Source organism: Microcaecilia unicolor, chromosome 14, assembly GCF_901765095.1.
Source record: "Microcaecilia unicolor chromosome 14, aMicUni1.1, whole genome shotgun sequence".
Lineage (NCBI taxonomy): Eukaryota > Metazoa > Chordata > Amphibia > Gymnophiona > Siphonopidae > Microcaecilia > Microcaecilia unicolor.
In genome coordinates this window covers 38,413,241-38,431,991 of record NC_044044.1, presented here as the reverse complement: position 1 = coordinate 38,431,991, position 18,751 = coordinate 38,413,241, and the positions used below count along the sequence as shown (strand labels likewise).

The 18,751-nt window shown below is 47.4% G+C and overlaps 1 protein-coding gene across 2 annotated transcripts in view; it reads right to left on the bottom strand.

Moving 5' to 3' along the window:
• Positions 1-18,468, bottom strand: part of EFNA3 (ephrin A3) — an 89,627-nt gene extending 71,159 nt beyond the window's left edge. Inside the window, exon 1 of one of the 2 annotated variants that reach the window (XM_030187921.1) lies at positions 17,823-18,468. In XM_030187921.1, coding sequence (XP_030043781.1) covers positions 17,823-18,361 — 539 coding nt within the window. In that variant the 5' untranslated portion in view covers positions 18,362-18,468. The remainder of the gene's footprint in view (positions 1-17,822) is intronic. The other variant, XM_030187920.1, reaches the window with a different exon arrangement.
• Positions 18,469-18,751: the final 283 nt, after the last annotated feature.

The window sequence follows — 18,751 nt, the reverse complement described above, 5'->3', positions numbered from 1 at the left end:
GGCTAAGTGCTTTGAAAATGAGCCTGATAGTAACCCATGGAACATTGTAATGTCTAAGTGCTTTGAAAATGAGCCCCCTGATCTTTAACTGCCTTCGTTTTTCTATATTTTATGATATTGTATATGTTTTAAAAATGTAACTCACTGAGAGAAGGAATTGTTTCTGGATTGGCGGGATATAAGTGTTCATGAAATAAAAGCTTTTACAAATTGTTTATCTATCACATATTAAGTGGCCAATATTCAAACTCACTATCACAATCTCCAGGAAGCGAAGGAAACCCCAGAGAGCGAGCACAGGGCGAACGTAAGGAAGAACTGCAGCCAGAAAAATGAGTCGGCAACCTGCCTAAGGGTTAAGACAACAAACGTAATCCTGTCCAAATCGCCTTCTGCATGAACACGTTTTTAAAAGAGGAGTTTTAAAGGTTATCAGCTTTGCTGCCCTCCCACCCAGATCGCATGTGTGATCACAACTGCTGCAGCTGGGGAGGGATCAGGGTGGTCACAACATCTAATTCTACCCCACATCTTCCTTATCAGTTGGGCTGTGGGCATTCCCAGGCAATGATGAGCACCTCAAGGGAGATACATTGAGAGGAGGGAAGACCATGTCAATGTCTGTGTGCTGGGGGGGGGGGGGGCAGCTCCATTCTGTAGATGAGAGTTTAAAAAGGCAACACCATAAAAATCACCTCTCTCAGAATACAGGAACCAGGTACTAAGGTTTGCTAACCAAGTCAAGGACTCTGCAGCATGGGGGTCACCTGCTGAAGCACACCAGACCACCCCCACTCCTTGCAGTAAGGCCAGTGGAGAGAAGGGAACAATGATCCCCCAGCCTCCTACCCCAAGGCCCTCATGCTTTGCTGAAGCAGGTTTGACCTTCTGGCAAATGTGGTCTACTATTGATTGGGCAACAAACAAAGAAACTGGATTGATTTCCAGGATTTTATTTTCCTCGACGAGTCATGCTTCATGGAACAGCCAAGATGCACAGGCTCACTGAAGGAAAAAGGGAAAGAAAACAACAACAATATATATATATATTTTAAGTCAGTCAGTCATGGCCAAGAAAGAAGGCTGAAGAGGGAAAGCAAGGGCGAGTTAGGGTTCTAGTGCATCCAAACCTCTATTAGAGAAAATGTTTTGTAAAAGAGATGGGAAGTAAACCTGTGTAGAAGACAATGCCTCTGGGAGGTTTTCCTGTATCTGTTGGGGCTTAAATTTTAGAGTAGGCTGGTGCTTCCTCCCTCAGTGCACAGGAGAGGCAGAAGATGCCAAAGCACCAACGGTGCCTCCCGGACCTTCCTGTCCAGCTCCTCAGACTACCCATGCTAATGGCACTTGGCCTACAGAAGCAGTGGCATCCTCCTGGTCACTTGAGGTCCCTGGTCCTTGAAAGCTGCTGTATGCCCTTAGTTGTGAAGAAGGATGAGCAGTCCTCTCTGAGACTAGAGATGTTGCCAGCTCCGCATTCCAGCATTATGCACAGAACTTTAATACCGATACCCCTTCATCTTCATTTGACATCCCTTAATGCATTCATTGAGTGGGACTTCAGTGATGGTCATAAGAACATAAGATTAGCCATACTGGGTCAAACCAATGGTCCATCTAGCAAGTATCCTGTTTCCAACAGTGGCCAATCCAGGTCACAAGTACCTGGCAGAAACCCAAATAGTAGCAACACTCCATGCTACCAATCCCAGGGCAAGCAGTGACTTCCCCCATGTCTGTCTCAGCAACAGATTACGGACTTTTCCTCCAGGAATTTGTCCAAACCTTTTTTAAACCCAAATACAATAACCGCTGTTACTACATCCTCTGGCAACGAGCTCCAGAGCTTAACTATTTATTTTAAAAGTATTTCCATGTAACTTCCTCGAGCATCCCCTGGTCTTTGTACTTCTACTTGTTCTACACCACTCAGGATTTTGTAGACCTCGATCATATCCCCCCTCACCCGTCTCTTTTCCAAGCTGAAGAGCCGTAACCTCTTTAGCCTTTCCTCACATGAGGAAGATTTCAGCACTCTGTCTATGACACCTGACCAAAGGCCTCTACTGATACTCCGTATTGAGGCTGCAGCTCCAGGGGTTTGTAGAGGCCGATAGTGATGGACCTACAGTAGGACTCAGAGGAACATGAGAACTACAAAGACTCTACATGTCATGTTTTCACAGGTGGTACAACTATGGATTTCACATTTGGGTCCCAGACATATCAGGGTACAATTAATGGGGTGTTTCTGACGGACATCACCCGCACTTCTTGAAATCACTGGCAGATTTGTTGCTGGAATATTGATTTCACATTTGGCTGTTTTTATATCAAACAGCTCAATGGTAAAAAAAAATAAAAATCAAAGAACACCAGTACAGAACCAACTGAAAAACCTAACAAAGGGGTACTAAGGCAACTCATATGAAAAAGAAACTTCTGGAACATACTGTAGTTAACCTATAGAGATTAAATTGAACATTCAATGGGCTCTACAAAAAAACCAAAGCCCTAGAATGAGGCCACCTCACACAATGACAGCGCAGAAGACCGACACAGACAGACAGAGTCCACTGCTCTGGTAACCTCCTAAAGCCTTTCTTCACTATTGTCTGGCCCAAGTCTCTTTCTGGCAGCATCACTCATGTGTGAAGACTGCACATTCTGCTTTATTATCAAAGGAAAAAAATATATAAACTTATAATACAAGAGAGATTTACTTATTCTATTTACTGACAAAGGCAAAGTCTGTTTAATCTCTTTAAAGTCCAACCTTTTGGGCTTTGCTTAACAGGATCAATAGAGTTTTTAATTGGGTTTTAATTAAACGATCAATCTCAAGCTGGTTGCTCTATTACCTTCTGCAATTAGACCCAAGATCGTCCATCGGGAACCTCATTTCTCTTCCCTGTGGATGTCCAGCTCCAACAGTCCTGCTCCAGCCATGGCATGGCCTTGCTCACCTACTTCCAGGACCAGCCCTACTATCATGCTTTAGTGAATTCATTAGTGCTCTGTCACAGCGGGACTGAAAAAGGCTTATTGTTAATAAAGAGCAATGAAAATTCACCCCTCCCTATGCTATGTGCAGGGACCCGACAGGAGGAAGTAGACAGTCCAATACCTGGGAGCGGCTCACAGACATCAAAGCCAAAACACAAAGAAAGGTTTGCAGACGTACGACCCATTGTAAGGTGCCTCAGCCAGCCTTAACTGCTGCCACTATTCATTTGTCAAGAATCGAATCTATGCAGACTGAACAGCAAAGACGATTCAGAATAAACATGCACCGTTTAATAAGGGCATGAAGAAAGATGTGCAGACGGAGCAGCCACTAAAAGGAGCAAAAAGGGAGAAGGTGGATGACCATGAAGAATGAATCAGAAATGCTCTCTCCAATACATCTGATGAGACAAAGGAAAAGTATTCGTTACACAACAATGTTAACCTGAAAATCTGCGAGTTGCCGGCTTCTCGCAGTATCCCTGGGGCTTTCTGGGGAAAATCTCACAGCAACTAAAAGCCTACAATGGTGCCCACCTCATATCTCTCTCTGGAGGAGCGTGGGGACACCAAAAACAAGGCAGCTAATTAGAAGCTGCTTCACTGAACGGTCCCAGTAGACGGAGTCAGTAGAAAGCTTGATGCACACAGTCCCCTGGGAACCTCCAGGAATACCAGCTGCAGGTGAACAAAGAGCCGTTGGGCAGGTATGGCTTTCAACATGAAAAGAAAAACACCAGACTCCCGGAGAGGCTGGGGCTGTAGAAACCCTAAGCTTCCCCATAGCCAGAACTCAGGTTCATTCCCCCTACAGTGCCTCCTGTGGGAAGAAGCTGGCCCTGCTCCTTCTGGAGGGAAAGGCTAGGGACAGTAGGAGCCGGATTATTCATTGCTTGCTATTTCCTTTTTTTTACTGGGTTTATGAGTGGCTCTGATTATCCCTGGCTCTGTTTCTGCTGACATATTCCCTCTTTTAAAAACCGTAAAAAGAAATTAAATAATAAAAAGTGCCTACGTCTGGGCTGACTCATGTGCAGTAAAATTAACTTCTCTGCTGATATGAGAAGATTCACGTTCGCCCACCCATCCCTCCCATGGGTCAGCAAAATCCACAGCTGCCAACTCTAATAAACCCGTGGGGGGAGGGGGGTTCAGCTAATTAAGGCGTAAATGCAACGTTCTAATTAACTAACCCCCATGGTATAAGGCTCCAAGGGAGTCAGAGCACAGGTACCCGCTACCTTCAAGTTCCACAGAAGAAAATAGTAGACGGAAGCCAAGTTCCAGGTTCTGGTTTGTTGGAAATTTCTTCACAGCTCTTTCTTAAAAATTTTCCAGATACTGTGATTACTTATTTTACATCAGAAATTCTGATAAAAGATGTCTCTCCCCCTCCCCCTCAATCATCTGTCTTTCTTCATGACTGGAAATATCGGCAGCTCACCCACTTAAGCTAGGACTTCAAGGAGATATTTGGGTTACATGTACGTCTGAGGTGGCCATGAGACAGCCTGGTCTATAAGGAAATAAATGCTTTAGAGGCCCTCTGGACACTCTAATCACCATGACATTGTGCTAATTTTGCCTACATTCTGCCTCACAGACCCCAACCCTTTTTCATATCAACATCTTCCTCCCCTTCCCCTAGAGCACAGAATCTATTCAGTCAATCATGCGAAGAGAAAGCCAAGGGCACATGGAGACCATATGTTTTACAGGGTTGCAGTTAATGCGCAGCCCCCCTCCCCCGTATGCTGCATGAAGATTTTTGATGGGGGGGGGGGGGGGGAGGGTGGCAAACATTCTGCTCCATCACGGCTCTTGCCTCCCGGATCTCTCCCCACAGGGACTCGGATTCCATTCTTGCCATGAATGTGATCTTTCCCCCTCCAGAAAAAAAAAATGCAGTGTAAAGCAGAAAGTGGGGACCACCCTTCCCCCCCCCCAAAAAACCCCACCTGTCACTGTTGTAGTGCCTCCCATAAAATGCAAATAAGCAGCAGGAGACATAATGAAGGGGGAAGGGGGGGGGACAAGCACCCAGCTACATGTAAAGGCATAATTTGAGAGGCTTGAGCAAGTCCTGAGTTCACCTTTCGATGAAGGTCTGTCAATCAATCCCTTCCCGAGAGAAGGTTAGTTTGCATCTTGCTGCTAGTTTTAGAGAGATGAAGGAGCATCCTGCATCCCTCATCCCTCCAGGGACCAGAGCCTGTGTCTTCATTTACAGGCATCTCCCCTGCCCCATTACACTGGTTTGCTTGTGTCAGATATTTTAACTGGCATTGCTCAGGAGGCTGATATAACAAAACACCTTTTTCTTTTTATCCCAAAGGGTTTGGATGTGGATTCTTGGTTTCATTATCCACACTCAAGTCTACTTTTGGGCATATGCTCTCCACTTCCTTAAGGCTTTCTTATCCCCTTTGTTTTGATGGACCTTTTCTTTGACAAAATTTGCATTCCTTTCTTGTTCCCTTAATTTGATTACCTAAACTGCAGTGACCTGGTAGCCAGCAAATGTGGCGTGTCAAAAGAAACATCTTCAAACCCGAGTTCAGTGAAGTCAGTCAGGTACAGGAGGTATTTCCCTTCTCAAGGGTGCTTAAAATCTGAGGTAATGGAGCGTTAAGAGAATTGCTCAGGGTCTCAGAGAATGTGAGTGGTAGAAGCAGAATTTGAACCCTGGTTTCCGGATTATCTGCCTGCTGTGCTAACAACTAGTACTACTTTCATCCAGAAAAACACCAAAAGGCTTCTCCTGCTGCCACCAATAGTAACATAAGCACAATGCGATGCTTCTCTCCTGTTCAACATCAGAAACACCACGCAGGTATCATCCACCTATACACACAAAAGAAATACAGCACTAACAGCAGAAAACAGCAATCTGAGGGCAGGTGGGGTGAGGGGAACAAAGTAGGGGAAAGCAATGGAATAAGAGAACCCTATTCCAGCAGCACCAAGACCTTCTTCCTTCCTCTTAATCTGACTGAATAGCCCCAGTGTGACAGCCTGCAGCCTCAGTCCCTGGCTCCAGCTCCTGTGGTAGGGATAAGCACAAAGGATCCTTAGTGGAAAGCACTGAGCAGCAGTTCAGCCCAAAACGGCAGTGAAATAAGTGCACTGTGCTTCCAAAAAAAAAAAAAAAACATGAGGGCAACCAGCATGGAACAGCAGTTACAACCGATGGGGCAGACTGGATGGGCTCTTGTGCTCTCGATCTGTCGTCATCTACCATGTTGCTGCCTTTGTAATCCACTTTGTATGCTCGTAGTGGAGCGAAAGCCGGACCATACATTTTAAGTCATCCTGTGGTGCAGAAATCCACAGCAACAGTACAGAATAGGAGACGAGGAGCTGGCGAGCTCGACAATAAGCTCAGGAAGTCAGCGTCCAACGCTCTCAAGGTGCAACAAGGTGGAGGCTACATCCAGAATGGGAGGGAGGCAAAGGGAGGAGAACTGAGCATGAAAAAAAAAATACAGGTCATTACTGAGGCCTCATCTGGAGAAAACGTGGGCAAAAGACAAGCTAAACTAGAGGCAGTCCAGAGACTGGTGTGGAGGCTAAACTAGATGTCACAGGAGAAAACACGCAGGATCTAATGGAAATTAGCCCTCCCTGGACACAGTCAAGGAGTCTGCTCAATATTGGGGGTGTTCAAACACCCACATAGCTGGCTCCTATGGGTCACAGTATGAAACTTCAAGGGTCAGAAAATAGGTTTTCGAAGGAAATGTAGCAGCTCTCTGGGACACCTTCTGAAGGTAGAGAAACTCAAAACCCATAGGATTAAAAAAAAAAAAAGAGAGAGAATTCCTAGAGGCAAAAGGACTGGAATGAAGCACTCTGTATTGTCCGTATGGTGTGGCTGCTACATTCTTACAGACCACTGTATTTATGAGAAAGCATAGGAGATCACCTGAATGGAGTGGAGTGGTAGTTACAACCTTAAGAGGCAATGAAACCACTCTTAAAGGGGATCTGGGTACAGCGTTCCATATGGGTGGACAACACCATAATGGGCAGACCAGACGAGAGATTGTAGCAAGAAAAACATCAAAAGGGAGCCGCTCCCACCTCTACAAGTTACAAGAGAAAGGAGCCGCCAACGCCGCTCCCACCTCTACAAGATACAAGAGAAAGGAGCCGCCAACGCCGCTCCCACCTCTACAAGATACAAGAGAAAGGAGCCGCCAACGCCGCTCCCACCTCTACAAGATACAAGAGAAAGGAGCCACAAACGCCGCTCCCACCTCTACAAGATAAAAGAGAAAGGAGCCTCCAACGCCTCTCCAACCTCTACAAGATACAAGAGAAAGGAGCCGCCAACGCCGCTCCCACCTCTACAAGATACAAGAGAAAGGAGCCACAAACGCCTCTCCAACCTCTACAAGATACAAGAGAAAGGAGCCGCCAACGCCGCTCCCACCTCTACAAGATACAAGAGAAAGGAGCCGCCAACGCCGCTCCCACCTCTACAAGATACAAGAGAAAGGAGCCGCCAACGCCGCTCCCACCTCTACAAGATACAAGAGAAAGAAGCCACAAACGCCGCTCCCACCTCTACAAGATAAAAGAGAAAGGAGCCTCCAACGCCTCTCCAACCTCTACAAGATACAAGAGAAAGGAGCCGCCAACGCCGCTCCCACCTCTACAAGATACAAGAGAAAGGAGCCACAAACACCGCTCCACCTCTACAAGATAAAAGAGAAAGGAGCCTCCAACGCCTCTCCAACCTCTACAAGATACAAGAGAAAGGAGCCGCCAACGCCGCTCCCACCTCTACAAGATACAAGAGAAAGGAGCCACAAACGCCGCTCCCACCTCTACAAGATAAAAGAGAAAGGAGCCTCCAACGTCACTCTCACCTCTACAAGATACAAGAGAAAGGAGCCGCCAACACCACGCTCACCTCTACAAGATACAACAGAAAGGCACCTACAAAAACACTCTCACCACTAGAGAATACATCAGAAGAGAGCCCACAAAGCCAATATCACCTCCACAAGACTCATCAGAAGAGAGCCTCCAAGGCCACTCATCAGTATAGGATGCACCAGCAAGAGCCACATCCCCGTCTGCTCACCTAATATACGGACGTCATACATCTCACGTACCGATATCCCACTTCTTTAAACAAGGAATAGTCAAAGGATCAATCACAGTTGTCAAGTTTATCTTGGAAGAGGATCTGGGGAAAAAGCCAGGTCTCTTCTAACAGACAGTGGCCTGCATCCTCAGCTGCTATGACTCCCTCACACTGAACTGTCTCTCATGTGTTTTTGTGAAACACTACATCAGCCAGGGTATGAACTGGGATCACAGGACCAAGATGGCTCCATCTTTGAGACTTGTGTGTCACACGGGGGCATGCAAGTAGCTTTTTAACTGCAGGACTAAATCTGTGGAATACCTTAGGCATGGATTGTTTATTCCGTTTTATATACTGTTTCATACCTTTTTTAATACACCTTGGACTGTGAGATGGGCAGAAGAAAAGTTCTCTTAAACAGCCCTAAACGTGGAAATCAAACATGGCTGCTCTGTGTACCTGTGGCTCCTGTCCTGCACGTTCTTTGCCCGATTACTGCATGGATAGTGGGCCGATGTGAGGCAGTGGCTGGGCAGGCTGATCCCAGCATTTCAAGAACAGAAATTCTCAAAGATTAAGGACTGAACACATACACACTGCAGGGTCCCAGTTGCTTTAATCAGGGCAGCAAAGGATGTGGATACACATACAACCATTCCTCATGCTCTTAATATTCAATTTCATATTTTGTAGTCAGTGACTTGCTCCGTTGACCCACGTGGACTTGCTGAAACTGCTGAACTCTCTCATTTATAAATTATGGATTTGATTCTCTGGGTGCCAAGTGTGTGCAGACAAAATCTGGGCACACAGGCAGAAAGATGCCTCATGCAAGTTTCTCCCTCACATGAATGCAGCATGTCTAAAAATCATCAGCTGTGTGGGTGTTTTCGTGTGGGATCCCCACGGGTTCTGACAGTTGTCATGAGACCAGGCCCAGAATCACAGAGCAGAATGGTGGTGGGGGGAGTTGGGGTACCATCATGGCCAAGACAACATCTCTAGTACACAGCTTCTAGGAGGAGCCAGAGACTCATTTGTCCCAGAAGATGACGATGCACCCGAGCTACAAAGACCCTTCTCCCCCATCCCCACTCCCACCCCAGGTCCCCATCTAATGGCTGCGAAGTTCCTGCATATCTCAGTGCACTAAAACAGCATCCAGGTCTCTGGCCATAAAATCTGTTTCTCATGCAGGGCTGGGATTATTAACAGATAAAATGGATTCTTTTTCAAGAGCTCTTAGGAGAGTTCAGCATTTTAAATTATTAAAAAAAAAATAATAATTGCAAGTCTAAGAACCCTAATCCTCTGAAGGAGCGGAGAAGTGTAGCTGCTGTGATTCTGTGTAATACTCTTGCACCCCTCCACCTACCTCCTAGGTGACTGATGGCTTAGGATGGAGAAAAACCCCACTACATACACACGATGCTGGCAGGTGGGTGGGGGAGGGGTTAGCTGTTGTTCTGGAAAGACTGAGCTGAAAACCAACGGAGCATAATATTTTAAAACCCCCGTTTACTCTGGTCTTATCCACTCCCTGCCCTTTCTTTTGTCCCCTCTGCTCACCACACAATCACAAAACAGGGACGGCAATTGAGGGGGTTTCGGCCTGGAATTTGGCTGGAGAGCATGGGGAGCCAAGGCAGGGCCTCTGAAGACGGGCTTTGAGTGCCTCCTGCAACACAAACACTGCTTCACACGGGTTACAAGCCACTGAACCCTCACCTTGCCATCTCTCTCTGAGTTTGGGTTTGTATGCTGGCAGCCCCCGGCCTGTCCACAGGGTCAGTGCAGTAACTGGGGTAGCTGTGCTTATAAAAGTACCAGAGATGGACCATAATCACAGGCACCCCTTCACACATAAAGGAGAGAGTTTGGCGGCTGAAGGGATGAGATGGGGATCCTTGATGGAACCAGAGGGGGAGGGAAGGGAAACGGGGTGGTGAGACTTCAATCACAAAGCAACAGCAGACCCATCCCCAGAGACAGACAGCGGGGAATTGCATTTTCAGGGACTGAAAGGCTCCCGGCTTCTTTAACATGGATCTGTACCAGATCAGAAAGATCCTCCTGAATGAAAGCCTAGCCTATCTCCACCAATGACGATAATTATCAGAAGCATCGCCTTGAAGCGGCACACAGCATAAAGCCTGTTGTCTCTTTGGTCCATTGCTGAAGGGGAAAACAGTAATTCAATGAGAAAAGCTATGAGACCAGCATGACAAGACAGAACAGACTTTCCTGGATAATAATAATATATTTAAGAGGCAGCCTAAGAATTTTTGTTGCGAGTCTGAAGGGATGAAAATGGGATAAACATTGGGGGGGGGGGGGGCCCTTCCTGCCTTTACTCACGACTCAGGTGGCAGAAGAAAGAGCCATGGGTGGGCATTGCAAGACCCTGTCACCAGCAAGGAATGAGGTGAGGGAGAGGAAAGGGGGAACCTCAAGATAAATAAAATCCAAAGAAGAAGGGGGGATCCGGGGAGGGGGGAGCATTTCAAAGCACCAGTATTAGCCAAACATCCCAAATCCAAACAATGCTTATTTCGGATTTTCCTTTTGTAGCTAAGCAGATAACAGTTTATTTGTTTGTTTGTTTAAAGCTTCCACCCTCAAGAATGGAAGCAAATTAGGGGGGGGGGGCTCATCCAAGCCCCCATGCAGGTGTAACACTGACATATGTGAAGCATGAAGACAAGACCTGGGGAATGTGTCTGATACAGAGTTGGCTAATAGCTGTCTTCCTACGTCTATACACCTAATGTTAATTATAAACAGAGTCTCATATCCAGAAGACACATAAAGAGATGAACATAGTGAAAACACCCCCACACTTATACAAAGGCGTGTTTGTGTGTAAATACATTTTATATACAACACAGATACACTCACAGACGTATGTAGACCACACAGAGAGACAAAACACACATCTGCAATCTCCGAAATGGGCTCCAGCTGCAAAACGTGCCTTGATAAAGGACGAGGCTCGAGATCAGGGGTGAGCAACTGTGACCCACGAGACCATGGGAAGTAGACACAGAGTTTTGCCAATTTTAAATACCGTACTTTCAAAAATGTTCAGAATAGCCACTCTAGCAGTTCGCTTCCACCATTTTTAATGCATTTCTGGTTCCAACAATACCTTCCAGATAGGGCAACGTGAACATCGGTACTCTCTGTATAAAGGTTGCCCTCCCCTGCTCTAGACCAAAAGCTGGATGAATCCTACACATTTGCCTCTTTCTTCTTCATTTTCTGCCTCCAGAAAGCAGCAGGCAGTGTCCAAGTGGATGGGTACTGGGTTGGCAGAATGTAGCCTGGTGGTGAATGGGGAAACAGACACACAGCACTGTTCAGACAGAAAGGAAACTGTGAAGGAAGGGGGGAGGGGAAAGAAATGAATGGAAAGACTTGCCAGAGAAGGTGGGTGAGACAAAATAGGCAGATAATTCAAGAATTTCCCTAGTGAATTAACGGACTTGAGAATTACCCATAGAAAATGAAACACCTGAGCGATCCAGACCACGTGGGGGGGGGGGGGGGTGTTCCTTCCTCACACGGCCTCTCAGGTAGTCTGATCTCATCGCTGTTTCAGTATAAAACCAGAGATCATGTACGACACATTATTATAACAGGAAGGTAGTTGGGTTTGATCTCCTTATCTGTTCTCAGCTTCTATTTCTCCACATTTCAGGGAACAGCAATCTACGTTCTGGGATTATAGAAAGTCGGCATGTCTGTATACGATAAACCTGAGATTTATTAAATGTCTAGCTAGGATGTAACCCATCAGTGATTCCGCTGTCCTCAGACCTCTCCTTTCCTTCCACACATATCCACGGAAAACCTGCAGCAGGTTCTTGCAAGGCTTACGACACAGGTGGAAACTAACTGTTTGGTAGACAGGTTAAGAGTGAGTTGGGTCCTGAGGACACCTCAGATGCAGGGACCAGGCCTTGCCCTCCAAAATTCAGGGAGGAGGAAAGGAATGCACTGCATCCCTGAACCACTGCCCCTAAGGGAACCAGAGCCTGTCACAGCAGCCCAGGAATGAAAACAGAAAGGAACCAAAAAAAAAGAGCAGAGCCTCTTGATAAGATCTGCAAGGCTTCCCTTCCATCACCATCTGTCCTAACAGAACCCTCAAAGCCTGAGGGGGGGAGGGGGTCATTTACTGTACTATTTTTCCAAAATGCAGAGATTAAGGTGTGTGACCAACTCCCTCTTAAAGAGTGGTGGGGGAGGAGGGGGTTAAAAGGGCATGAGAACACCAGGACACGCACATCTGTACTAGCTAAAGTTAAAGAGAACCAGAGGAGCAGAATTCATCCAAATTAAGAGACAGAAAATAAGTTTTGTAAAGCTGTTGAGAAAATGAGGGTGAATTCCTTGCTTCCACCCCCGCTGTCAGCTCCTGTGCAGCTAATGAGCTTTCTTAAATCAGAACTCTGCCCAATGTCTGTTTTTGTGCACCATTTCCAAATCTCACTGTGATTAAACAGAATATTTCAGGTAAACTGTCTTTTTTTTCCACTCTCGCTGCTGCATTTGCAGCTCTCCATCTTTTGACGCAGCTTCTTTCTGCACCTCGACTGTCGCAAGCTATAAAAATTGTTCCAGAACACAACAGAAAGTATCCAGGGAACTGTAACCAGAAGGCAGAGGGGCCCCTTCCCTGCTGCGAAACTCAGAGATGCTGACGATTAGGTACTGAAATATATCGCCACAGGACAGGACTGGATTTGTGGTCCCCCCTCCCACCCCACCCCAGGTTTTATACAGCAGAAGACAGAAAAAAAAAAAAACGGTACAGTGGGAGCTGAACATCTCTCCAGACACTTCCCAGTTAGGACTGTACCAGACTGCCTAAGTCTCCTGCTCTGCTCCAGAAATCCTGAAAGGAAGGGACAGGAGCACTGCTGGATTTTAGGATGCTTCTGAAGGAAGAAGCAGTGAGGCTCCTTTATTACTCTCAGGACAGAAACTGGCCAGACAAAGCTAATCTAGGGACCCCAGTGATTCTGTAGCAGATAAAGCTGCAAGGCCAGTTCCATCCTCAGAGGAGGGCATAGTTCTTTGCCCTCAATGTTTCCTATTTTCAACAAGCCCCTGTTGTATGTGTGAACTGTGTGTATTTATATATTTTTGTTATTTTAACGCCCATTTTTCTGTGTAGTATCGTTTTTTTTTTCTTTCATTTTTTTCAGCAATTTTTAATGAAATTTTCTTTCATTTTTTGGCAGCTGTCTGCTCTTCCCTAAGTCCACTGCTCCAAGGACAGACTGTAGTAGGTCTCCAAAAAGTGCATAAACGTTCGCTGTGGTTATCTCAAGAACTGGACGGACCGTGCCACACCAGGACCTGTTTGGCAACCGGTGGGCTAGTCACAAAGGGTCCGAGTGTCTGTAAGCAGCACTATGTGGATTTATAAGTGAGGCTCCCAGATCCAGCCCCGACAGCGTGAAAACGCCGATGTGCACATTCACATCTGATTTATAATGGGCACATGTATCGCAACTCTGTCCCATGAACTCTTTCCCCAGTGCAGGCGTACTTACCACTCATCCACCTATAAAACATCCTTGCTATATGGAAAACACCTTATAAAGTTACCTGCAAAGTGCATCATTAGTCCAGGCTGAAGCTCTCACCTGTTCATCTTTGGCTCTCCGTATTTGAACAGAAAGCAAAAATATGCTGTAAAGACGAACACAGAACCGGATGGTTAACAAGTGTTAGCAAAACACCTTCCAGGGTTTGCTAAGTCCCTTCCATAAGCACTGACAACATGAGAACACAGAACCCGGGCCCATATTTCTGTATAAACCAAATGTGGTGCTGTACTGATACACAGAAGAGACGGTCTGTGCTCCCAGGAGTTTACGCAGTCTCATCGAGGCAAAGCCTCAGAATACCAGCGTCCTCCAGAAATCAGAAACCACGTTTGCACCTTCTAGACAGCCGGACGTTGAAAGTCCACCGAAGAATACCTCTACCGAAAGCTCAATAACCAGCAGCAGCGAGCGAGGGACCACCGCGAATCTCCCCCAGCCCTCCTCAGCGTAGGAAACGCTGTACATCCAGCAAGCAGACAGTCCGCGTCTTCCACTGCGAGGGGTGGCAGGACAGTAATTGCCTCTCAACAGACTCCTAAGAGGGTGGAAGGTGTTAAAATCGCAACTTTCCTAGAATATTTTCCCAGCCCCCCCCCCCCCACGTATAGTTTTGATATTGTTTCATGTTAGTCCTATTATTAGCTTATAATTTACTGTTCTCGTGTTTACCTCTTTTATTTATGTTTATTTTGTTATGCTGTTAACAAAATTGTAAGTTTTACGTTAAACTGGACCTCTGTACAACCACCTTGGGTGAATCTCTTCATAAAGGCAGTTAATAAATCCCAATAAATAAATAAATAGCTAGCATGGATAGGAGGCGGCCAGGGGGTGGGGGGGAGAGAAGACAGCTCTTACTAAGATTCCGGTATGAGAAAACTCGCCTATAATCTGTGCAAAGGATGTAAGGGAATTCCCTGCCAATGCCAGCAATCCAGGGGACACAATGGATTCAGGAGCTGCACAGCGACACAGACCCACATTTAATCTAGCTTATCCGTCTCCTGTATTAAAACCCTTAAGGCAGGCAAAGTTACATTCCTGTGTTTTCTGCAAATTGCCCCTATAGCTCCTTGCAACACTGGGCCACTGCAAATCATAATGTGGCTTACTGGCCATGAAGGATTCTTGCCCACACCAGAACATTATATTTTAGCTGGATTAGTTTACCAAATCATTATTACACACCTACATAAAATTCAAGGTATGGTACAATCAACAGTAAAGAAAATGTACCAAACAAAGATAAATACAGAAAACAAAGACCTAAATTAAACATAACCTTATTACTTAAAGCCAATTTAAAACCAGTTTAAAATTACATTTATCACAACACACACACAGCTAAAATCCATCTCAGGTTATCACTCTATGTTTTCAGAATTATTTTCGAAAGCAAGTATAGAGTACAAATGCCACAGACACAAAGACAACCATGTCTGCATCCGTCCGTCCGTTGACAGATCAGGAGGATGAACTTTCAGCACAGACAACCCAAGGCTGTGCCAGACAGTATTCCGTCTTTGCGGGAATATTTTTCACTATATGCTGGACTTTCACAAGATACGAGTGTGTCTATCTGCAAACGTGATACAGGGGAAATACACTACAGCTGCAAGCCCCCCCCCCTTCCCCCACCACACCGCACCCTGTGGAGACTCAGACAGGGCTCATTGGTAGGTGTGTCAAGTTAATCCTGCCAGAAATATTAGCAAGACACACCTCACCCATGCCCTGCAGTGTCAGAAAAAGGGAGGCAACTGCCAGCTGTTGGCCAGATGTCAGAGCAGGTCCCTCACACAGTCCACTGACCCACCAGGATGCCCCTTCCAACTGGCCAGAGTGAGAGATCAGGGACATGCCTTTGATGTGGTCCACTTGGGATTTCAACAAATGTTTTGACCTGATAAACTTAACAGCCCCACAGTGAGCCCAGGCTAGCAGACTGGATTTCACACTGGTTGGTTGAGTGGTGGTTACTGGAAGTCACTGGAAAAAAAGAAAGGTGATTAACAGAGAGCCTCAGGGCTGATTTTGTTTTTCAGCATCTTCCTGATCTAGTCTCAGTGGGTTAGCAGAAAGAGTTTGTCTTTTTGTGAAGATACTAGATTTCCCCCAGACAGACACCCATGTGCAAGATCTAAAACAGATGGGGAAAGCTTTTAGAAAACGGTTCATTGAATTGCTTGTGTGTTTATCCGATGTTCTGCGAATCAGTGAAAAATCATGTCTCTGGGGTAACAGCTTTATACAGTTGTGGAGGAAGTCGGTGGTCTATAAATCATCTGAGGTTGGGGGCCACAATAGAGAGGGAGGGTCCAGAGGAGACTTTGCACCAGGAGCAAGGTGACAAGAAACTTAAGTTTGCAAATAGAGATGACGTTCGAATTCCTCCAAGAAAGTCACCAGAAAGAGCAAGAGGTCAGCTTTCAAGGGGGCTGTGAGTGAGTGAAGAAATGGTAAGAAAGCTGGAGATAAGAGGGGATTTCGATAGCATTGGAAGCAGATGGACCCCTAATGGTCTTCATCAGCCATCGTGTTCTGTATTTCAACCTTACTCAAGGATGGAAGGCGGCAGAGCCCTGGGAGGATGAAATTAGGCTGGGAGAAAGAGAACAGCTAAATTAGCTTAAACGCCCACATCAGACCAAGGTGCCCTGTTCAGGCCTGGTTAGGCTTAGCTCAGCTTCTTTAGTAATAAGGGAGGAGGGAAGAGGGGTCTGTCTCAGCTTAAGGGAAGGAAAAACAAAACAGGAGCTAACACTGATAGGGCCCCTCAGCTTCTACACCTCAAGCATCAGAATTGGGATTTCTAAGAAACTCAATCCCCCCCACCAGCAAGAGGCTGGGACAGTATCTGTCACCCAACACTCAACCCTTCCTCCAAGCCTCCTTATGGAAACCTGGCTGTGCTAGGCCAGAAACCTCCTGGAGCTCAGCTCCTGGTGTTACTCACATAAGTATAAACAAGACTGCACAAAATTTCGGGCGTCCCCTCCCCAAAGAGCTTACATTTAGATGCCAGCATAGAGATGCTGAGTGACCTGCTCCGAGCCGAGAAACAGAAGGTTTCCAGATGTTTTCAGCTCTGCCATGCACCCCCCCCCCCCTTTCATCATTCGAGTAAAGCGCTGGAGGCCTCCTTCCCCCCCCCCCCCCCCCACCCCCGGACCCAGCGGAAGCACTAAAAAAAAAAAAGGACAAGGTGAACTGATTCCATGAGCTCAGCGTTACTTGGCTGATTTATGGCTCCCGTTCTGTGCGCTCAGAGCCCTCGGCTTGCATTAATCAAACCTCAACCTGCCGGGGGGGGGGGGGGGGGGGGAGAATGCTGGGGCAGATGTTAAGGTGCCCCCTCCCAGTACACACTGCGGTCCTTGCAAGACCCTGGGGCTCCTCGGCAGCCCAGCAGGGGACCAGCAAAAAAAAAAAAAAAAAAAAAATCTCCGAAGAAGGAAATGAATCCCAGATGTGAGCTGAGACAAGCCTCCTGCTTCCCGACTAGGGTGCAAGGAAGCGGGGTACCTGAGCAGCTGCCCCCCCCCCCGATCCTCATCTGCCCTGTGCATAGGACCCCCAGATCCCTCCTCTCCCCCCCCCCCCAGGAGACTCTAGCACTAGGCGGGTTAAAGCCACCTCCTCCCAGTCTGCAGCCACAGACAAAAGCCTCCCCCCCCCCCAATTCCCCTCCCCCCTCCGGGCCCAGATTTCCAATTTCTGCAGTTCCAGGAATGGGTGGAGACTCCCCATTCGTTGACCCAAACGGCTGCACCATTTTCCCGCTGCCTTTCTCCTCCAGGTTCCCGCAGGGCAGAGCGATGCATCCGCACCCCCCTCCCACACCCCTTGAAGCCTCACCCCCAACCCTCTTTTGTCTGCACAGAGTCCAGTTTGCCGGCCAAATCGTGACAAAAGAAGTAGAAAGCAAACCAGCTACCTGTAACAAGAGATCGGAGTCCGGGCCCGCCAGGTCCGATCCGGTACCCGGGCCCGCCCGCCTGCCCTTGCAACCAACTTTCTTAACACACCCCCCCCCCCCAACACCAAATATCCCTCAAAGAAACTTGTGCGGATCTGGGGGCTGTGCATGCACTTACTGGTGGTTGGAGCTGTTCCAGTGGATTGCATGCCTGTTGTTGCAGACACTCCCGGGTAACCGGAGGAAAAGCGCGGCGACCGAGAGCCAGAGCAGGCGAGCGATGGGAACCATGTCTGCCCGGTAACTCCACACAGCGATTGCCCGTCCTCCTCCGCCGCCGCCCGCTACTAGTGCCAATGAATGAGGCAGAGAGAATGGCTGCAGCGCTGCGCCCCTCCTCTTGTAGGGGAGGGCCCAGACGAGAGCCGCCCCCGGCCCCCTCAGTACTAGTGCCTTTCTGCATGCAGGGCACGACGAGCAGCTCGGGATCGGGGGTCCACACACACCACACTCCTTCTCCCGTGAAAGTTGTGTGTCCGTGCAACTCCTGGTCCTTTTCGCAACGGGGTGGGGGGGAGCGTGAGGGAGTCTTGTTGCTTGCTTTGTCTCGTCTTGCGCTGTCTTGGCTTGCAGTGGTCCTTCTGCTCTCTTTGCATGCATGCTTTCCGCACAGGCAGCGCCTGATCCCAAATTTATTGCGGTAGCAAAATGCATCATAAAAATGTCAAGCTGGAGGTGTGGGATTGTTCTTCTACCGTGATTAAGATGATAAAGCACGAAGAATGATGTTAGTGAGGCTGGTCAAATCGGCAGCGTTTCAGAGAAAATGCAAATCATGTTTGTTCCTTCCTTTATTGTGCTCAGCTGTGATTTCTATCCGCCTTTGCTCTCTTACTTATGCACATCTGGAGACCAATCCTCCGCCCCCCCCCCCCCAAAAAAAAAGCAGCTTTTACACGATTTCTACCTTTTTATCTGCCTGGTGGCAGCTTCAGGTGGGTGCAAGGGGCAAAGTGTCCTGGGCCTCTAACCCAAACCAAATGAAGCTGTGGGCGGAACCTGCCAGGGAGCTTTATGGGCCCAGCCACCTAGCAGTGGGGGCTACAA